Source organism: Musa acuminata, chromosome BXJ2-3 (assembly GCF_036884655.1).
Source record: "Musa acuminata AAA Group cultivar baxijiao chromosome BXJ2-3, Cavendish_Baxijiao_AAA, whole genome shotgun sequence".
NCBI lineage: Eukaryota > Viridiplantae > Streptophyta > Magnoliopsida > Zingiberales > Musaceae > Musa > Musa acuminata.
The window spans coordinates 4,826,889-4,844,596 of NC_088340.1; the positions used below are offsets into that span (position 1 = coordinate 4,826,889).

General features: G+C 41.2%; 3 protein-coding genes across 3 annotated transcripts; 2 read left to right on the forward strand and 1 right to left on the reverse strand.

The window, feature by feature from the left end:
• Positions 1-5,832: 5,832 nt before the first annotated feature.
• LOC103977512 (E3 ubiquitin-protein ligase ATL31-like) lies at positions 5,833-7,396 on the forward strand. The gene has a single exon (XM_009393058.3). It carries the CDS (start codon positions 5,899-5,901, stop codon positions 7,123-7,125), a length of 1,227 nt encoding a protein of 408 aa, XP_009391333.3. The 5' UTR covers positions 5,833-5,898; the 3' UTR covers positions 7,126-7,396.
• A 2,648-nt stretch (positions 7,397-10,044) lies between these two features.
• On the forward strand, positions 10,045-11,860 carry LOC135606414 (uncharacterized). The gene is made up of 2 exons (XM_065097438.1): positions 10,045-11,106; positions 11,326-11,860. The coding sequence occupies exons 1-2, from the start codon at positions 10,054-10,056 to the stop codon at positions 11,722-11,724; spliced, it is 1,452 nt and encodes a 483-aa protein (XP_064953510.1). The 5' UTR covers positions 10,045-10,053; the 3' UTR covers positions 11,725-11,860.
• Positions 11,861-12,716: 856 nt separating this feature from the next.
• Positions 12,717-16,293, reverse strand: LOC103977513 (GLABRA2 expression modulator). Its single transcript, XM_009393059.3, has 4 exons — positions 15,959-16,293; positions 15,765-15,866; positions 13,776-14,047; positions 12,717-13,082 (listed from the first exon to the last, which is right to left on the reverse strand). Exons 1-4 carry the CDS (start codon positions 16,029-16,031, stop codon positions 12,894-12,896), a joined length of 636 nt encoding a protein of 211 aa, XP_009391334.2. The 5' UTR covers positions 16,032-16,293; the 3' UTR covers positions 12,717-12,893.
• Positions 16,294-17,708: the final 1,415 nt, after the last annotated feature.

Below are 17,708 nucleotides of genomic sequence, written 5' to 3' on the forward strand. Positions count from 1 at the left end.
GTACATGTAAAGCATCACAGAAAAATGTTATGCAACACTCAATTCATTCAACATTCACCCATTATTCTTTTACCATTTAGTCTGAAAAAAAAAAGGATAATATGAATAGCCACTGCATTTTATATAAGTAGAAGATCCAAGAAGCATCAATAAATAAAAGAATTCACAGTGTCAAGAATGCATGAACTTAGATTTATAATGCAATCGCATCCACCAAAAAGTCAAAGAGAATCCCCATACATTGGTCCTGTGTATGTATCCGATCGATAAAAACCAGAATCCAATCCATGGAGTGATTGATTTAAGCTACATAGAAAGAGACCTGACACTCAACAGGAAGAGTCTACCTTCAACAAAAAGTTCTTTGCCTTTTTCCTTTTCTGTACTTCCCTTCATTGTAGATTTCTTTGAAGCATTTAGGTCCACACTACCAAGAAAAAAAAAGAAAAAGGTTAACAACAAGCAAGGATTTATATGGATAAACTAAATTTAGGATTTACCCAAACTCACTATATGATGCACCATATAATCAGCCTAAAAGGCTCATATGTTTCTACTTTTGGATTATTCGAATCTTCGTTAATTTAAATATCGGATGATTTATTATGCGATACATCCTAACTTCATTTTTGTATAATCATTTGTCGAATCTTCTTTTTTTTTTCTTTTTCTTTTTCATATCTAGCTTGTGATAAGTTTGGAAACCAAACCCAAATCGGCTATCAAGTATAAGATAATCAAAATATAAAATAACAAATACTAAGATAAGAGTGGACATCCTTACGAGTACATAAATTTGTCATATCTTCGGATCGATAATGGATTTGTACATTGGTTATTCTAATTAGAAAAATAATAATAAATTGGATATAGAGACACTCAGAAGTATTCATTATATCATTCCAGAAGAAAGGAATCAATGGTGTCATTCCTATAGATCAATTTTTACATGCATGATTGATTACTCCTCTGAAAGGACTTTAATTATCATTCTGTGAACTTTGCTGCATCAAAATCAAAGGAATTGATTTTGAGAAATCTAGTACAATCAGGAGTCTTAGGATCCGGTTCTCGTAATGACAAACAAATAAATATATCAACAGGATCTGAGGACAACGATGTGGATGTTTGGGTGACAACAATGCAACCAAAGCTGGCAATGAGCAGCTCATGGCATCTACATGCAGGCAAAGACAAGCGGAGAATTTGGAGGCGGCCTGCCAAGTTGCCAATAATTCATCCTCCACAGACGCAGCTCAGTGCAATCGTGGACGCTACCGGAGACGAGGAGGAGGCACGTCGAATCTTATTGCAAGCTTTCGCCTGCACTGCGGATGTTGGCGTTGCATGTGAGTGTGGAGACGGATACGTGTGTGCTCGAAAAGGCCGAGCAGTGTGGATTGTCCATTTCGTTTGATAGATAGCAAAGTGGATTTGATGGACGATGTTGGCCGATATATGGCACGCAAGCTTTTCGTTGCGAAGGACCAAATATAGACGTGGGTAGCTCTTTTCACCACCATTTTTCTTTTTATCTTCTTTATTGATCGACGGAACCGTCCAACGAGAACGATAAGATTTTCTCTATAGCTCAAGTTTATTTTATCATATTATAAATATATATATATATATATATATTTCTTCGAACATATCAATTAATTTAGTTGATAAAGACCTTGATAGTTAATCATAAAGTCCTGTCCTCGAATCTTATTTTTATCATTTATAATAATAATAATAATAACCAATGATATCGACTAAAATAATTATGATCGATAATAATATCAATTCCTATACAAAGAAACATTACTTATCTAATATGACCAACCTTTATCCTTCCATATTATGATTAATTCTTCCCATAATTATAGAGGGTACCATTACCAATAATGTTAATATATTCGAAATAAAGATCTATATCCCAAAAAAAAAAAAAAGATTTCGATGTGACATATTGTGATTCGATTACTTGTGTTCATTTAATACATATATGTACTTCGATTCTCTTACGGGAAATGTTTGTAACAGGCTGAGCCCAATTGCATGAGGCTATGGTTTGGGCTCATATTGATGTATAAATAAGCTACATTTTGTTTGAGCGTCTCTCATACACCAGTCCCTACCTTATCAAAGTAGTATTTAATTTTGGAAGGATCAAGAAATCAATTGTGTTTTATGTGACATTCTAACTTAGTCTACAAGTGAGGGAAGATTCTATTTTAATTTTATGAGGATTAAGTAGGTTTACTATTATCGACTTAGGTTTAAGCATGGAATCAATGATCGGACTGAGTTTTAATTGTAATATCTAAATTACATAATTTTATAGCTAAATTTTAATTGTTTAAGTAGGTCTGATATATAGGCAACTCAATGTCACATCATGTGTTTTCAAATATCTCATGACATTGACATATTAATAGATTATGCACATATAAATGTTGAATCAATGTCACTTTGGACGTCTAGTCAACTTGACACATCAATCGCCGACACAAACCTACATGTATGATGTAGTTATGACTAATGATATTAACATTAACTGTTAACCCTTTTAATAGTAATGTCTAACAATTCAGATATTCGATTTCACCATTCAATAATGGTCAGTAATTTTATTTAATACTTTAAATTACTATAAAATATTTTATCTTTCAATAATACATTGATTATTTTTAAATCTTTCGAGTTCTTACTGGCCTAAGTATTATAGGTGCATTTGTTGAGCATGCTCTAAGAATAATTTTGCAGGGTTATTCGTAGACCCCTACTTCTTGACGTCGAACTATACGATTCAGTTTAAATTTAAACTATAAATATGTCAAAAAAATAATATCTTAATTATAAACGATTTTAAAAAGATGTAATATATGTAATAAATTTTTAGATATTAAAATTTATAGGTATAAATATACTATTTTTGTATTTTACAATGATAAACGTGTAAACACCTTGAAAAAAAAAAAAAAGAGTCGAAGTGACATGACGCATTTTTCATGCATAAACGATCACTATGTGATCTACTCACCGCTCTTTGGTTGTCGAAGCCACTTCATCTACGAAGTATCAATTCACATGAGCTCCCAAAATAATACTAAGAATCTCACATCTTTGTGTTGCCAAAGATGCCATGTTCTAATGTTCGTCCCGATATTGGATGAAGAAGAAGGGTTCTCATCTGCATCTTAGCTCATCGATGTACGTGCGTATGCATTGTGATGAGGATAATAATAATGATGGGATGCAAACTGACATCACCTGCTCCCAGGTGATGTCTCCTGGGTCACGCGGACTAAGGAGTTGTATGGGTCGTTTGTCTCGGTTTGACCCGATAGCGTCGGGCCGAGGCATACCAAAACGCCGACCGAGGCACGTTGCCATCCTACAGGAGGCCGGTCCTTCATGCAACTCCAACGTCGGTGTCAGACGCCTTACCAGGTACGGTCCTGCTCCCTGCAAGCGGACACATCAAGAAACGATGACCTTCCCTATAAAAACTCTCACGTTTGGAACGAGGAGGGAGGAAAAAACCCTCTAAAACTATGACTGACTTGATCGTCGGAGGGGTCGGGTCGAGCTCTCCCGACCCGACTTGTGTGCAGGGACGAAGACGGAGCATCTCCCACCACATGCCTAGGTGAGGAGTTCCCTCCCAGAAGAAACAACTGTCCCATCGAGATTATGCACTGATGATATTAACATTAACTGGTAACCCTTTTAATAGTAATGTCTAACAATTCAAACGTTGGATTTCACAATTCAATAATGGTCAGTAATTTTGTATACTCAACTCTCACATTAATACTTTAAATTACTATAAAATATTTTATCTTAGAATAATACGATAGTACATTGATTATTTTTAAATCTTTCGAATTCTTGCTAGCCTAAGTATCATATGTGCATTTGTTAAGCACACTCCAAGAACAATTTTATAGGGTTATTCGTAGATCCCTACTTCTTGACATCTAACTACACAGTTGGGTTCAATTTAAATTCAAACCACAAATATGTCAAAAAAATAATATCTTAATTATAAATGATTCCCAAAAGATGAAATATATGTAAAAAAAAATTTAGATATTAAAATTTTTTTCATGCATAAACGATCACTATGTGATCTACTCACCGCTCTTTGGGTGTCGAAGTCACCTTCATCTTCGAAGTATCAATTCACATGAGCTCCTAAAATAATACTAAGAATCTCACATCTTTGTGTTGCCAAACATGTCATGTTCTAATGTTCGTCCTCGATATCGGACGAAGAAGGGTTCTCATTTGCATCTGTAGCTCGTCGATGTACGTGCGCATGCGTTATATGCACGAACCATAGAGTAAATCACAAGACAAACCCTCCATCGGTGTAAGAGTATTTATGAACACAAGGGCTTCAAAAGTTATACATAAATAGGCCATCAGCCAACCACACGAAGAAGGAATGAAGTCACGGACTCTGGACTACAACGTCATAGGTATCATCTATCTATCGATCTATCTATCCTGTTGTAACTATCCCATTCGCCAAGGTCTCAAAACATGGAGAGGGCTACATCACTCTTTCCCCCTTAACCACCCCACCACCATCCATGACTTGGATCACAATGTAAGTCCCGCTCTCCATCCGGTGTCTTCATCGTTTGGAAGTTTCAAGCACTCAGAATGAGATGTAGCATCATCCATAGTACGTTCATGGACCATCAAACGATTCAATCTCAATATTGTGTGTATAAATAAATATTCTAGCTTTCTTATATTGCATCAATCATCCTTACAGTAGAATCTTCCGAGTGTTGGAAAAAATAGAACCAAATGTGAGCAAATAATATATTTTTAAAAAAAAATAATCGAAAGCAATGTTATAAGTCCCTCAATTATTTGAGAAAAACATTCACGAGAGAGCAAGATAGACTGAATTTACTAATAGAAGAAATATTCAGTTGATACAAGGGACATATTATTTTTCTATAATAGAAAAATTAAAAAAATTAAAATAAAAAATAAAAAATAAAAAATAAAAAATAAACAAAATCGATGATAAAATAAATCGATGATATGACTTGATTATTGTACTATATTTTTTATCTTTGCATCACACACCTCACATGGGGATAAGATTTTCTTTTATAAAAAATAAATGATAAAAATAATATTTAAGTTTAGAATATTATAATAATCTATTAAGGTCTTTATCAATCACGTTAATCAAAATATTTAATATGTCAAATGAGATCTAAACTTTCAATCTTTGATAAATTAGTATGATACATATGCAACACATGAAGATGAGATTGCAACCACCTACCATCTCTCTTTTTCTTTTTTAATATTTCACATAAAGATGTATATTATTTATCCATCTATTAAAAATACTTACATTATATATATATATATATATATATATATATATATATATATAATAGCATCATATCAAAAGAATCCAATTATATATATTATGTCTGAACTATAACCTTAAAGCTTGACTTGAAGGATTAAATTGATGTAATCATTTGCGAGAGTGTCCAATTGAATCCGAGACAAGGAGAAGGATGGTGGCCGCCCACCTCTCACCGCAACAGTCCTAGCCATGTCCAGCCTTCCATGCCGCCTCCTGTCAACTGAGGCGGGCCACATCATGGCGCACCGATCGAGACAGCTGAGCTGGTACTGTCCTCGGCTTCCACGTGAGCGACTTGCGTCACTCGTGGCCACCCACCTTGATGCTTACCCTCCCTGTACGTCACACATGCTCTGTTTCATATCGGCATGCGCGTGCGTTTCACGTGCATCGGAAGCTTCCGGGCGCTTTCCCCGCCCCCTTCAAAATCTTACTCGCGCCCGCACCCCCACCGACGCCGTTCTCACTTCGCCCCTGTTCGACTCGACCGCCGTCTTACTACGATGGCGTACGCCGGCTTCGTCGTTCTCCCGCTTACGCTGCTTCTGCTCAGCGCCCGGTGCGCCCACGCCCAGCCCTCCGCGCCGCCCTCAGATAACTACAACCCTTACTTCGGGGCGCCCAGCTTCAACCCGACCACGGCCATCGTGATCGTGTTCCTCGTGAGCGCCTTCTTCCTCGTGGGGTTCATCTCCATCTACATCCGCCACTGCGCCGGCGCCGACCCTCGTGGACCCGTGGCTGGTGCGGCCGCCCGGTCGCGGATGCTGCCGTGGCAGCAGCAGCAGCAGCAGAGGGGGCTGAGTCCGAAGGTGATCGAGACGTTCCCGACTTTGGTGTACTCGGAGGTGAAGGGGCTCAAGCTCGGGAAGGGCGCGCTGCAGTGCGCAGTGTGCCTTAGCGAGTTCGAGGACGACGACGCCCTCCGGTTGCTTCCCCGATGCAGCCACGCCTTCCACCCGGACTGCATCGACACCTGGCTCACCTCTCACGTCACTTGTCCCGTCTGCCGCTCCAACCTCGCCGAAGCAGCTGACGACGAACCCCCGCCCGTGGTCTTCCCGGCACTCGAGGCCCCCGTTCCGTCGCCCCAGGGGCGGGAGGAGGAGGCGCTGCCGACGCCGCCATCGCCGGCGGGTCAAGCGACGATAGTCGTTGACCAGTCGGCTGGGGAAGACAAAAAGGCGGAATTGGCCCAGATAGAGAGGTTGAGGCGGGAGGTGGGGTCGCGATCGTGGCGTCGGCCGCCGAAGCTACCCCGTTCACACTCGACCGGGCATTCGGTGGCTCTGCCCGGGGATTACGTGGACCGGTACACCCTTCGGCTTCCGGAGCACGTGCGGAAGGAGATCTTCGCTGCTCGGGAGCTCCACCGGTCGACGAGCTGGGACGCTCTCCCGACCGCCGACGAGGGGAGTTCCCGGCGAGGGTACCGCGGCACCGGCATCGGCGGCGGAGGTACAGGAGAAGGGAGCAGCTGCGGCGGGAGGAGCGTACGTCTGGGGAGGTCGGACCGGTGGCCGTCGTTCTTCATCCGGACCCTCTCGATGAAGGTTCCGGCGTGGGCGACGGCGAGGAGAGCGGACGGGGGCGATGAATCGGTGAAGAAGGGGGTAGGGGAATGCTCCTCGAGCGGCAAGTTCGCGGCCGTGAGGACGCCGTTCAACTGCCTCGGGGGCCGCGGCGACGACGACGAGTCATCCGCTGCCGCACTCGCCGGCCGAGTCTGACCGAGTCGAGCTCATCAAGTTTTGATATTTTCCGTTTCACTCAATACACTACACGGACGAAAAGGACTATCCAAATATAGGTGACGTGGCTTCATCACGAACGTACATATAAGACCAGTGTAATATATAATGCCACGTTTGATGTGATCAACCAAACGAAAAAGAAATGAAGTGTGAATTTTGCTAAAACAATCTATTTCTTTTTATTTTTATTGCATATAAAATATTAAGTGGATTCAATAAAATAAATAAAAGTTGTTGGATTTGCTGACGTCAATGTGGTTTCTGTCGGCAGTTACAAGGAACGGTAAACAATCGGAAGACGTCTATCCGATCCATTTGAATATGTTTCGAGCATTCTTTACTTATATATTTCGGATAAATTTAGGTAAAAAACAAAATAAATACTATGGCTAATTTTTACTAACTGTGACTTATTGATATCTAATCCGATTGAAATTTATATGAAGGTTTTAAAAGCCTAAATTCTTTGAATATTCTCCCCCTTCGATGCATTGACTATTATATATCCAATCATGATCAATATGTTCGATAAAAATAAAATTACATATCATGACATACTGAGCATACCAACATGTTACATTGACCTGTTTTATTGAGTTTTAACACCTTATGTATAAAAATAAAGAGTACAATGATGATAAAAATATCAAAGGAATGAAATATTTTTTTAGTGCTGAGTTTTAATTTATTTTTATAATAGGGTTGGATAAGGTTGTGTTGAATATCTATGTAATTTTTGTCTCGACTTGACACATGACATCTAAATCATAGAAAAAAATAAAAAGTTGGACCACATTTCTGTTGAGGGTAATACTTTCTTCGCCACTAGTGGTTAAGAAGAATTGACTATGAAAGACGAATACCAACATGAATATCGAGATTTGATATTTCTCTCGTCACTTGAAAATTTGAGATTCTAATTTGGGTGTCAAAATGATCTTATCGGAAACCCATCGAATGTCGATCTTTTTATAAGTTGACATTCTCTGGATGACCTTTGACATCTCGGATAAAATCATAATAGCTCTTAGCATGGGTCGAATCCGAACCTAATCCGATTGATCAATTATCAAAGGTCTCTCACCAACATAAGTCCTAACACCATCAATGACCGAACCATAACCTGACCTGCTGTTGAATCGAGATTTCTCGATTTGAAAATGTCCTGTGAACCCAACATTTCCAATCAAGTTGATTCGATTGGGTTCGGATCAAGAATGCCACCCCCCAAGTAGTCATAACACATATGATTGCAGTAAATATTCAATCACTCATGCCTTAAACACTTCTTTATTCTATTGAACGTACGCATTGAAGGAAGATTTGATCGAGTGAAAAGGAACTCTCATCCTATCCTATCGATGTAGATGGCTCATAAATTCTTGAGATATTATTGCGCAGTCGACTCCACCACACCACATCCTGTCACTGTTTTGCCATGAGCTACACGAGCAGTCTTTTTAATGTCTCTCATTTTCCTCGATCCATTTGCTATTATCCTAAGCCACCCGTCGTATCAAACTCCATTGACGCCCACATAAAAGATGAAGCTCTTTTCTCTTGTAATCTCCAAGCTGTATCTTTGGCGCGATTGCTACCGTAGATGCATGAACCAAGAAAGATGTTTAGAGATTGAGGAAAGGGAAGATACAAGTAGCAAACCTTGGAAGTACATGCTGCAGAAGTCAAAACTTGCATCCCTTCTTGTCTCGCATGAACAAGTTGCAGGCTGACATCTCTGAATTCACGAACGTAAGAAACCAGTTGTCATACATCTGCCGAGATTCCCAGGCCTCAAAGAGCAACTTGCACCTTGAAAAGGATGAGGTCCACTTCTTCCAGTCCCTCTGATGGCGACTGCCTGTGGAAGACTAGCTCATGTTGTGTGGAACCGTTGACAATGGGGAAGCCATGCTGAAGAAGATCAACTGGTCAAAACAATCCTGGCTACACTATATGGAAGATGTTCCTGAAGCCCATATTTGCACCGAAACCTCATGACACATTATGTGGAAGATGGTCAGAGAACACTGGCATCGAGAGAGAGGAGAGAGGAGAGAAGAGGAAGAGAAATGGCAGAAAAGAAACCATACTTCATTCACACTTCGGCTTAGGTTGATGCTTTACGGACTCAAAACTCCCATGTAGAAGAAGTGTAATTTGCTTCTCATAGTCTGCGCAGTTGACTATTTAGTACGGGAAATATAATCTCATGATCAGAATACACAACTATTTGATCTTGAAAGATCTACTTAGCATAACAATACCTGTATATACGGTCAACTATGTTGGTTGATATCGAAGATTTCTTCTCTCAGTGATCCACACTGTAATATATAGTAATAACTTGTCAACAGAAGCAACCTGATGGCCTCCAAAATAGGACAATCTGCAGATTATTGTACAAAGCTATGAGTTCAGTGGTATCATTTTATCCCAAACTTATCCTACTAAACCCAAAGATCCAACACTTCTAAATGCATCAAACTTTAGAATGGCATTTCTTTGCCAAAAGGTTGAAATATTGTCAACATAAGAGACCAGCAGTGACAGATCTGATTCCACTGTCATATAAGGGTAGATGCTATACTTCATGCTATGCAACCTAACAGGCTTGCTTTTAGTTGGGTTGTCTTCTCTTCTTCTATGTCCTATGCTCACATGAAGTTTTCTTTTTACGTTGTTGGCCACCCAAGAGCGACAGATGTCATGACTTTTCCATCCCTTACTCCACCCAACTTTGAAGCCATCTCCTTTTCGCAACTTGAAGCTTCAGTGCATTCAGATCCTGATTTCATGCAGATACTACGAGTCTCTCACGTTCAACTTGATAAAGATATGTATTGGGAATCTCCACAGATCATATAAAGCAGCTACGCTTCCCATCTCATTGTGCCTACCTTGATGTGCACCATGGCTTCCTCTGGCAAAGCCCAAGACCACAATCCCAAGTCCTTCTCCAATCAGAGAACCTCCTCCCTCCCTGCTCACTCCACCAAGCGCTCCCTATGCTTCGTCACCACCTTCATCACCCTCCTCCTCCTCCTCCTCCAGATCGAAACGCTCAGATCATCCTTCTCCTCCTCTTCTCTGTCGTGGGCTTTATTCCCGAAAGCACTGCACGGGAACGAGCCCCCGTGCCATGCAATGGAGGAGCTCAACCTCGCCCGCTCCAGACTCCGCGAGTTGGTCACCTTCCTCCCACTCAAGGATGTAAGGTTCTCCAAGCAGCCGATGTCAGGCCACACTTGGTTCATGAGCTCCATTAACGATACCTTCGAGGACGACGACACCCAGCACCTTTACTTCCCATCCGAGACGTCAAACGGGAGGCTGTTATGCCTCTCAGCCCGCGACGTCTCTGATGGAGCCAGGAACTCGTATGCTTTAGCTTGGCCGGAGGCGCTTCCACGCAATGCCACACTCCTTGCCGGCCTAACCTTCGTTTCTGATACCCACTACGATTACAGCAACCTGTGGCACGGGGTCTCAGCTATGGTGCCGTTCGTGTCATGGCACCAGAGGAAGCAATGCGTGGTTCCTGATCGCTGGGTGCTGTTCCACTGGGGCGAGCTCAGGACTCGAATGGGCAGATGGGTGCAGACCCTGGCGGAGGCTGCGATCGGGGAGGTTAGGATCGAGGACTTCAAAGAGTACGGCGGCGGACCAACCTGCTTCGAGAAGGCGGTGGTGTTCAGGCACAACGAAGGGGCGATGAAGAAGCAGAGGAGGCGCGATGTGTACGACATGATGAGGTGCAAGGCAAGAGCTTACTGTGGCATCGCCGCAGAGGCCGCAGATCCGAAGGCCATTCGCATGACGCTGCTTCTTCGACTGGGACCGAGATCGTTCAAGAACGAATCCGAGGTCATTCGGATCTTTCGGGAGGAGTGTGAGAAGGTGGGCGGGTGCAGAATTAAGGTTGCATGGGCCAACAACATGACGTTCTGTGAGCAGGTAATCAGTCTCCCACTTCCTTCTCATCCCCTCCTATAAACTAAACGATGACTATATATTTAATTAAGGGGTTTCGAGGCAGCATTTAATGCTACAGAAACATCCTGTGGAACTTGACGTACTAAACCTGCAGTGAACACTGCGTACGTCCTGTGAACTAACTGGTTAAAAGCTAATAACGAACAACCTGAGCGAAGCAGCGTTTGATCATTGACACAGGTGAAGCTAATGAGCGAGACAGATGTGTTGGTCTCTCCCCACGGAGCTCAGCTGACAAATTTATTCCTCATGGACAAGAACAGCAGCATCATGGAGTTCTATCCCAAGGGCTGGAAGGAGCTCGCCGGCGTGGGGCAGTACGTCTACCATTGGATGGCCGACTGGGCCGGCATGCAGCATAAGGGCTCGTGGCGGGATCCTCAAGGCGAGAAGTGCCAGCACATCGATAACCTCCAGTGCTTCGACTTCTACAAAGACAAACAGATCGGGCACGACGAGGCACACTTCGCCGCCTGGGCTGCTAAAGTTCTCACCGAGGCGAAGGAACACAAGTTGGGGGAGGCATCCAAGACGAGCAGCCAGCCAGATCTTGGATCAGGTCGCTGTCCCTGTAGTTGACCCCCCTGGCTGTGATGATAATGACAGAGCATCACGAGATGTCGACGGCCAATGCCAATGTCGACATGACCGCAGGATGGAACGCACTGCATTCTCTTGCAGTTTCCCTTCAACTTCTAGGTGCCTCATGATGACCTTGTTCCTTGTGTTCGAAGCTTATCACAGCCAAAGAGTTCACAAGGAGCTCATGGTTGAAGAACCAGAGCTTCTTCAGAAGGATGGCTGCCGCAAACAAAAGCGGTGTAATGGCTTATGTTTAGGAATTCCCTCGAAAGCAAAATAAGAATGCACGAAGCTTCTGCATGCACATGGATGGGTCCATGTGATATGATGCATCACCGGGACGTGGAACAACATGATCAGGTGAAGCTCCCTGATAGATGCAATCTTAATACATTATACTAAGCCGCAAGATAAAGTAAGATGGATGCAAGCCGTGAGCATTAACCTATGGTTTAGTTTAGCTGTGATGATTGCAACACCATTCCATAGCATTTTTATGCTCTGTCAGCACTTTGAAAAGAAGATTTGTGAAGGATTGTAGCTGCAAGACAGTGTAACTAATTTGCTGGTCATTTATCACACCAAGATTTGTTTCTGGATCTTTATCTTAATAGCTTTCATTGGTAAATAGGAACCACATCGTAAGTCTTGAATCTGAAGAAGATAAGCAGCATGCTGTCACACTTACACTTCAAAAATTATAAGACGGTCAACCACCAGTCAGATAAATGATCAGCTAACAAAAAAATAGGGGAAATGAATTGAGTTCTCATACCAACCAAATCTCTCACTCTTCCTGAATCCCCGTGAGATCTCGAAGAGGTACACGGTCTCTTATGTCAAAACAAATCATGATTTCCACACACACACACACAAAAAAGATTCTGTTCACAACGTCTATGTTAACAAGCTTAGTTTGCAGACAGTGTTTATATTGACGTGTTATAAATAAATTTGAAAATTGTTATAAATGCTAACCGACCAATAGATGGGTAACCAAATGCATATACCACCTCCCCTATCAATATGCAAAGAACAATCCATGTCGACTGCCTACAACAGCTGGAAGATCAACAAACATCGACTCAACTCAGCATCCTCCCTAACACAAGTCCTATGAAGTATGGTATTGTTGTTCAGAAGCATAAGAGTGTAAATGTCGTTAATTATGATTGCGTCTTATAATTCTTTTGCAAAGCTTCCTGTACATGTGCCACAGCGCTTTCGTAACGTAGAAATCCCATGAACCAGAATTCATGGTTGTCAACTGAGACGATCTGGATGTATTTTTCTGCAGAATTTGTTCTGCTTATTGAATGATTAACTGCTCTCAGCTGATGCAAGGGAATTATGACCTGTCCAAGCAAGGGAATTACATCAGTTTTAGAACTTTCAACCACCATACCACTTCCAAAAAAACAACAGACCACCAGCTCGATGGGTGGATTAGGTTTTAAACTAGTAACTAGAACAACCTAGAGATCAGAACTAACATTAATCTACTCATTGTCAACCGAATCAATCCAAAATTGCATCAGTTTCACTATAATAGGGGGAATAAACAAGAAATCTTTTGTCCCTTCCAGAATAACAGAATGTAGGCTACTTAGCTGCCTTTGAGACACCAGAAAATTTAGAATGCAGAATACTAACAAGAATGCCATAGCACAAATTTCAAGCAAAATTAATCCATTTTCTAAATATATCAGGGATACAAGTAAAAAGAAAAGAAAATTTATTAACAAGACCACTTTCAGTGTGCTAGTGCATTTAATCATTTACACATGGACCAAAGAATGAGATTCACTTTATGAAGATTTACTTATATTGCATATTAGTGCATGTTTTTAACTCAATATTTTAAGGTCTAAAAAGTGGATAAGCACAGTTCCTCATCTCAGAATATCTAGCTAATATATGCATACAGCTAATAGTAATTGAACAAGAATCCATTTAGTCATGCATTTGCAAATTAGCTTAATACTTTGTAACACATTTTGAACAACAAAAACTATTAAGTCGCACATGCTGGTGGATATAATGCATACCTTGTAATAGCTCCATTCAGTTTGATCTCCATTTTTATGAGGAAGAGGATTATCACTACAAAAGGCAAGCTTTGCAGAAGAGAGGTAAAGAATTCCCATAATAGGACCAGCCGAAGTTGACAGATAGCATGCGTAAGTTTCTTTAAGTTGCTCTTCAGGAAACAAATCGAAAGTTTGTTGAAAAATCTTCTTGTAACCACCTTCTGCTATAACTTTAGTACCTTGAGCAAGTCTACCCATAGCAGCATCAACAAAACTAGGCCCTGTTTTCACTGGATAGAGAAGGAACAAGATTATTGCTAATAAGATATATCAATAATGTTTAATCATACTTAAGAAGATAAATAATCCAAACGTAAGCATGTGCAGTACCTTGTTAAATTGTATATTCACAAATAGTGTACAAAAGAAAACAAACAAAATACAGTAGACTTTAATAAAGGAGATACCTGATGAACAAGAAAGTAGTGAAACCAATATAAGGCTGAACATAGTATAATATATTACTCCCTGCTCCAACTAATTGATATGAACACAAACCATACACCAGTAAGACATACATGACCCTGGGGCTCTAGGATCTATTTGCTCTCTCGGAAGGCCTCAAAATACATATATATTTTATCAATGAATAGAGAAGCAGAACAGGGTGTACTCATCTACAGCAAGTTTACAACAAATGGAAAAATGACTACATATTATAAAACAGTTCAGAGAGAATCAATTTAAGAAATATATCTTATGAGTTAATCTGTAGTGGTAATTTGCCTCACTAAAGCAGTTAACTAATAGAACACACATGTGACCCAGTTCAAGTTTTCCTCTTCAACATTTATGCAAGTGTCCAAATATATAAGACTGAGAGTTTCTTACTCATAGTAGATCAACAAACTGCAAATTTGTAGAAAAACTTTAAACACATAATTTAGCAGTACATGTTAAACATCCTAGAAATGCCAAAAGCACTTGATTGTCAGCAAAAGAGCATGCATGCTAACAAATATGGCTTTGACTTAACTTTCATATATCCAGCATAACAATAAGTTGAAACTGGCGATGCTATCATATGCACATGCTCAGTAATATAAATATTTCTGGCCTTGCCGATATACAAACTACACCCATTTGACAATGGAAAAAACCCTCTCTACTAAGGTTGCAAAGGATGAATCTCACCAGACCCCATGTTGATGGGAGTCTTTGCACTGAGCCACCCATTTTAGGTTATTCTCAAATATGCATTTAGTTCGATTATCATGCATCAAATATCCATGACAAAAGAGGACCTCAAGGATAATAAAGATTATGAAGAAAGAAGAATAAGTTAATCAATAACCATGTTTGGAGGTTACAAATAGTGGCCTAATATTCTCTTTCCGAAGACTGCTGACCGAATATTGTCCCAAATGAAACAGAAATTTGGTCTCCTAGTTGGTGTTTTAGAACTTTCATGGATTTCAAGAAGCATCAAAATGCAGCACCAAACTAACATCACCAAGAGGCAACTCAACATAATAGCTTAATTTTAAAGGAGCAGGAATATATTGTTGTCTCTGTTCACAAGCCTCAAGTGGTTCCCCTTCAAGACTCAGATTCAGACCTAACATCAATGAGTCAAAACAGAGAAAAACACGTTTTTTTAATGGAAAGGACATGATTTGGTCTATATTTCATTAGATATCTCCATAGACAAGCAAAATTCCATCTGCAATTTTCTTAAAATTCTTTTTCTAACTGCTTTATGCTTTTGTTAGAACAAAATATGGGGAGACTACTATGAAGACCATAATGCTCATGTACAAGGCAATGCATATCCCGATAATCTTCCTGGCCACCAAAAAAGGACACAATAGCAGACATCCACAAATCCCGTTAATTCCATAATTTCCTAAATCTTTTGTAACCTTAAATAAGAACAACCGATCAAGCAACAGACTATCTGAACCAAAATTATTCACGAAGAATTCATCTGAAGATCGCACTACTTACAATGTTGCCATGTGTTCCGTGACAAATCCTCAGCCTTCTTCGCCGTCTTCCCAACTTTCTTCCCCCACATGCTAAACACGTTCTTGACCGTCTCCATCGTACCTAGTCATCACGACATCAAAAATCGATCCAAACTGCGACTAGTTGAGATTGTAAGGAGCGGAAGGAAGATATAAATGATTAGAAAATAGTACTTTTAGCGCCGGTTGCCACCGAGGCGCCGCCTGCGTCGCCGTCACCAGCGGCGGAGGGCGGGGCCTCACTCATATCGCTGCTCCGGACTACCACCGGCGGAGAATCAGACGGCTGGGATTGTGATTTAGGTTGGAATAGGGCGCTGACGGGAGGATTAAGCGGCGGCAGCGGAGGAGGAGTAGGACGGGGGTCGACGAGCGGCGATTGGACACTGCCCTCGGATCGGGATCCCGATCGGCTCAAATGGTGTGGGTTGGAATCGCCAACGACCGCTGTCCGCTTCTTTCGCGACGCGAATAGTCAGGTCCCGCTATTCTTAACGACGAGGGCGGTCTGGTGCTCCACCGGATCACGTTTAGAGATGCCCCGGAGGTTGCCGCCTCTATACGTTCAACCCAGCAGAACATCAAAAAGCAACAATCTCTGCATCCTACACGACACCTTTATTATGATTCGAGGCACACAGAGGGTCCGCGTGAGACTGGTCAGACACAGATCACCACGTATCTGGTAGCTTACGGGTACATAACTTTGGGACGTGAAAAGCACGAGAGACAATTAATGTATAACCTTCTGGGTCGAGGTACCTCACATAATTGCTTCACGACCCGACTTAACTCACCGCTGATGGTTATTGCCAACGAACCCGATCTCACCAACCCGATGTGGGCCATGTTGGCCTGACGTAAAACAAGTGCGAACTCGAGTCCGGACTCGAAGCAGCAATCGATGGCTCAATTTGGTGCGATCGGACCCAATCTTTGATTCCATCTCTTTCGACGATTCTTTTCCTTCTCACCAGTTCATGTCGGTGCGAGTGGCCCTTTGCGTAAGAGTCTTGAATTGAAATGCTTAGATCTAAACTAATGAAAAAAGAGTTATATACTCTTATAAATTACCTCTTTTTTTTTTCTCTCTCTGTGCCAAAATAGAATATTCTAAAAATAAATAATATTATTTTAGCATCGTTACATATTAAGTATTGACTAATATTCTAAAACTAATGAAAATAGTTACCATAAGTATGTATGTATGTCCTACAAGTAGGTTTGATCCGATTTGATTTCAATTAGTATAGAATCCATCTGAAATTAAGTCGACTAAATAAGTTAATTTATTTTTTCAAATCAAATCATACAATTTAATCAAAATCGAGTCAGCGATAAAATAAAATAATTTTATTTTATTATCAATCGAAATCAATGATTTTAATTATGATTTCAAATGTAATAGAATCAGATCATAATTATGAAACCAAAATCGATAGTTCTAAAACCGAGACAAACGATTCAGGAACTATTAAACAGGACTACCTGCAGCCGGAGAAATGGGCTGATGGCGTTTGTGTGCAGTCATCTCCACCACCATGCCATGCAATGCACTGCACATTCGACTCTTTCCTGCACTCCAAAAGAGGCTAACGTGACCATGCATCTCCTGCCCAAACTTTAGAGTCTCTTCTGCCAAGACCACTCCCCCACTGAGAAACCAAAAGAGAACAGCACCTGGGGAAAAGTCACAAACAGATAGCGTGCACCAACATCAATCCATACGAGTTACTGCCTCGTGGGTGGTTGGATTTGCTGCAGAGAAGGACATCCAATCACAGACCATCTCATCTGCCTCCCACTTCCCAAAGTAAAGATCCTCCTGGTGGGTGTGCACTGCTGGCCTGGATTTTGTTTGTCTTCTGCCTTCCTCACCCCTGTCAACCCATCCCAGTAGTACGAAAAGGAGGTCCATACCAGA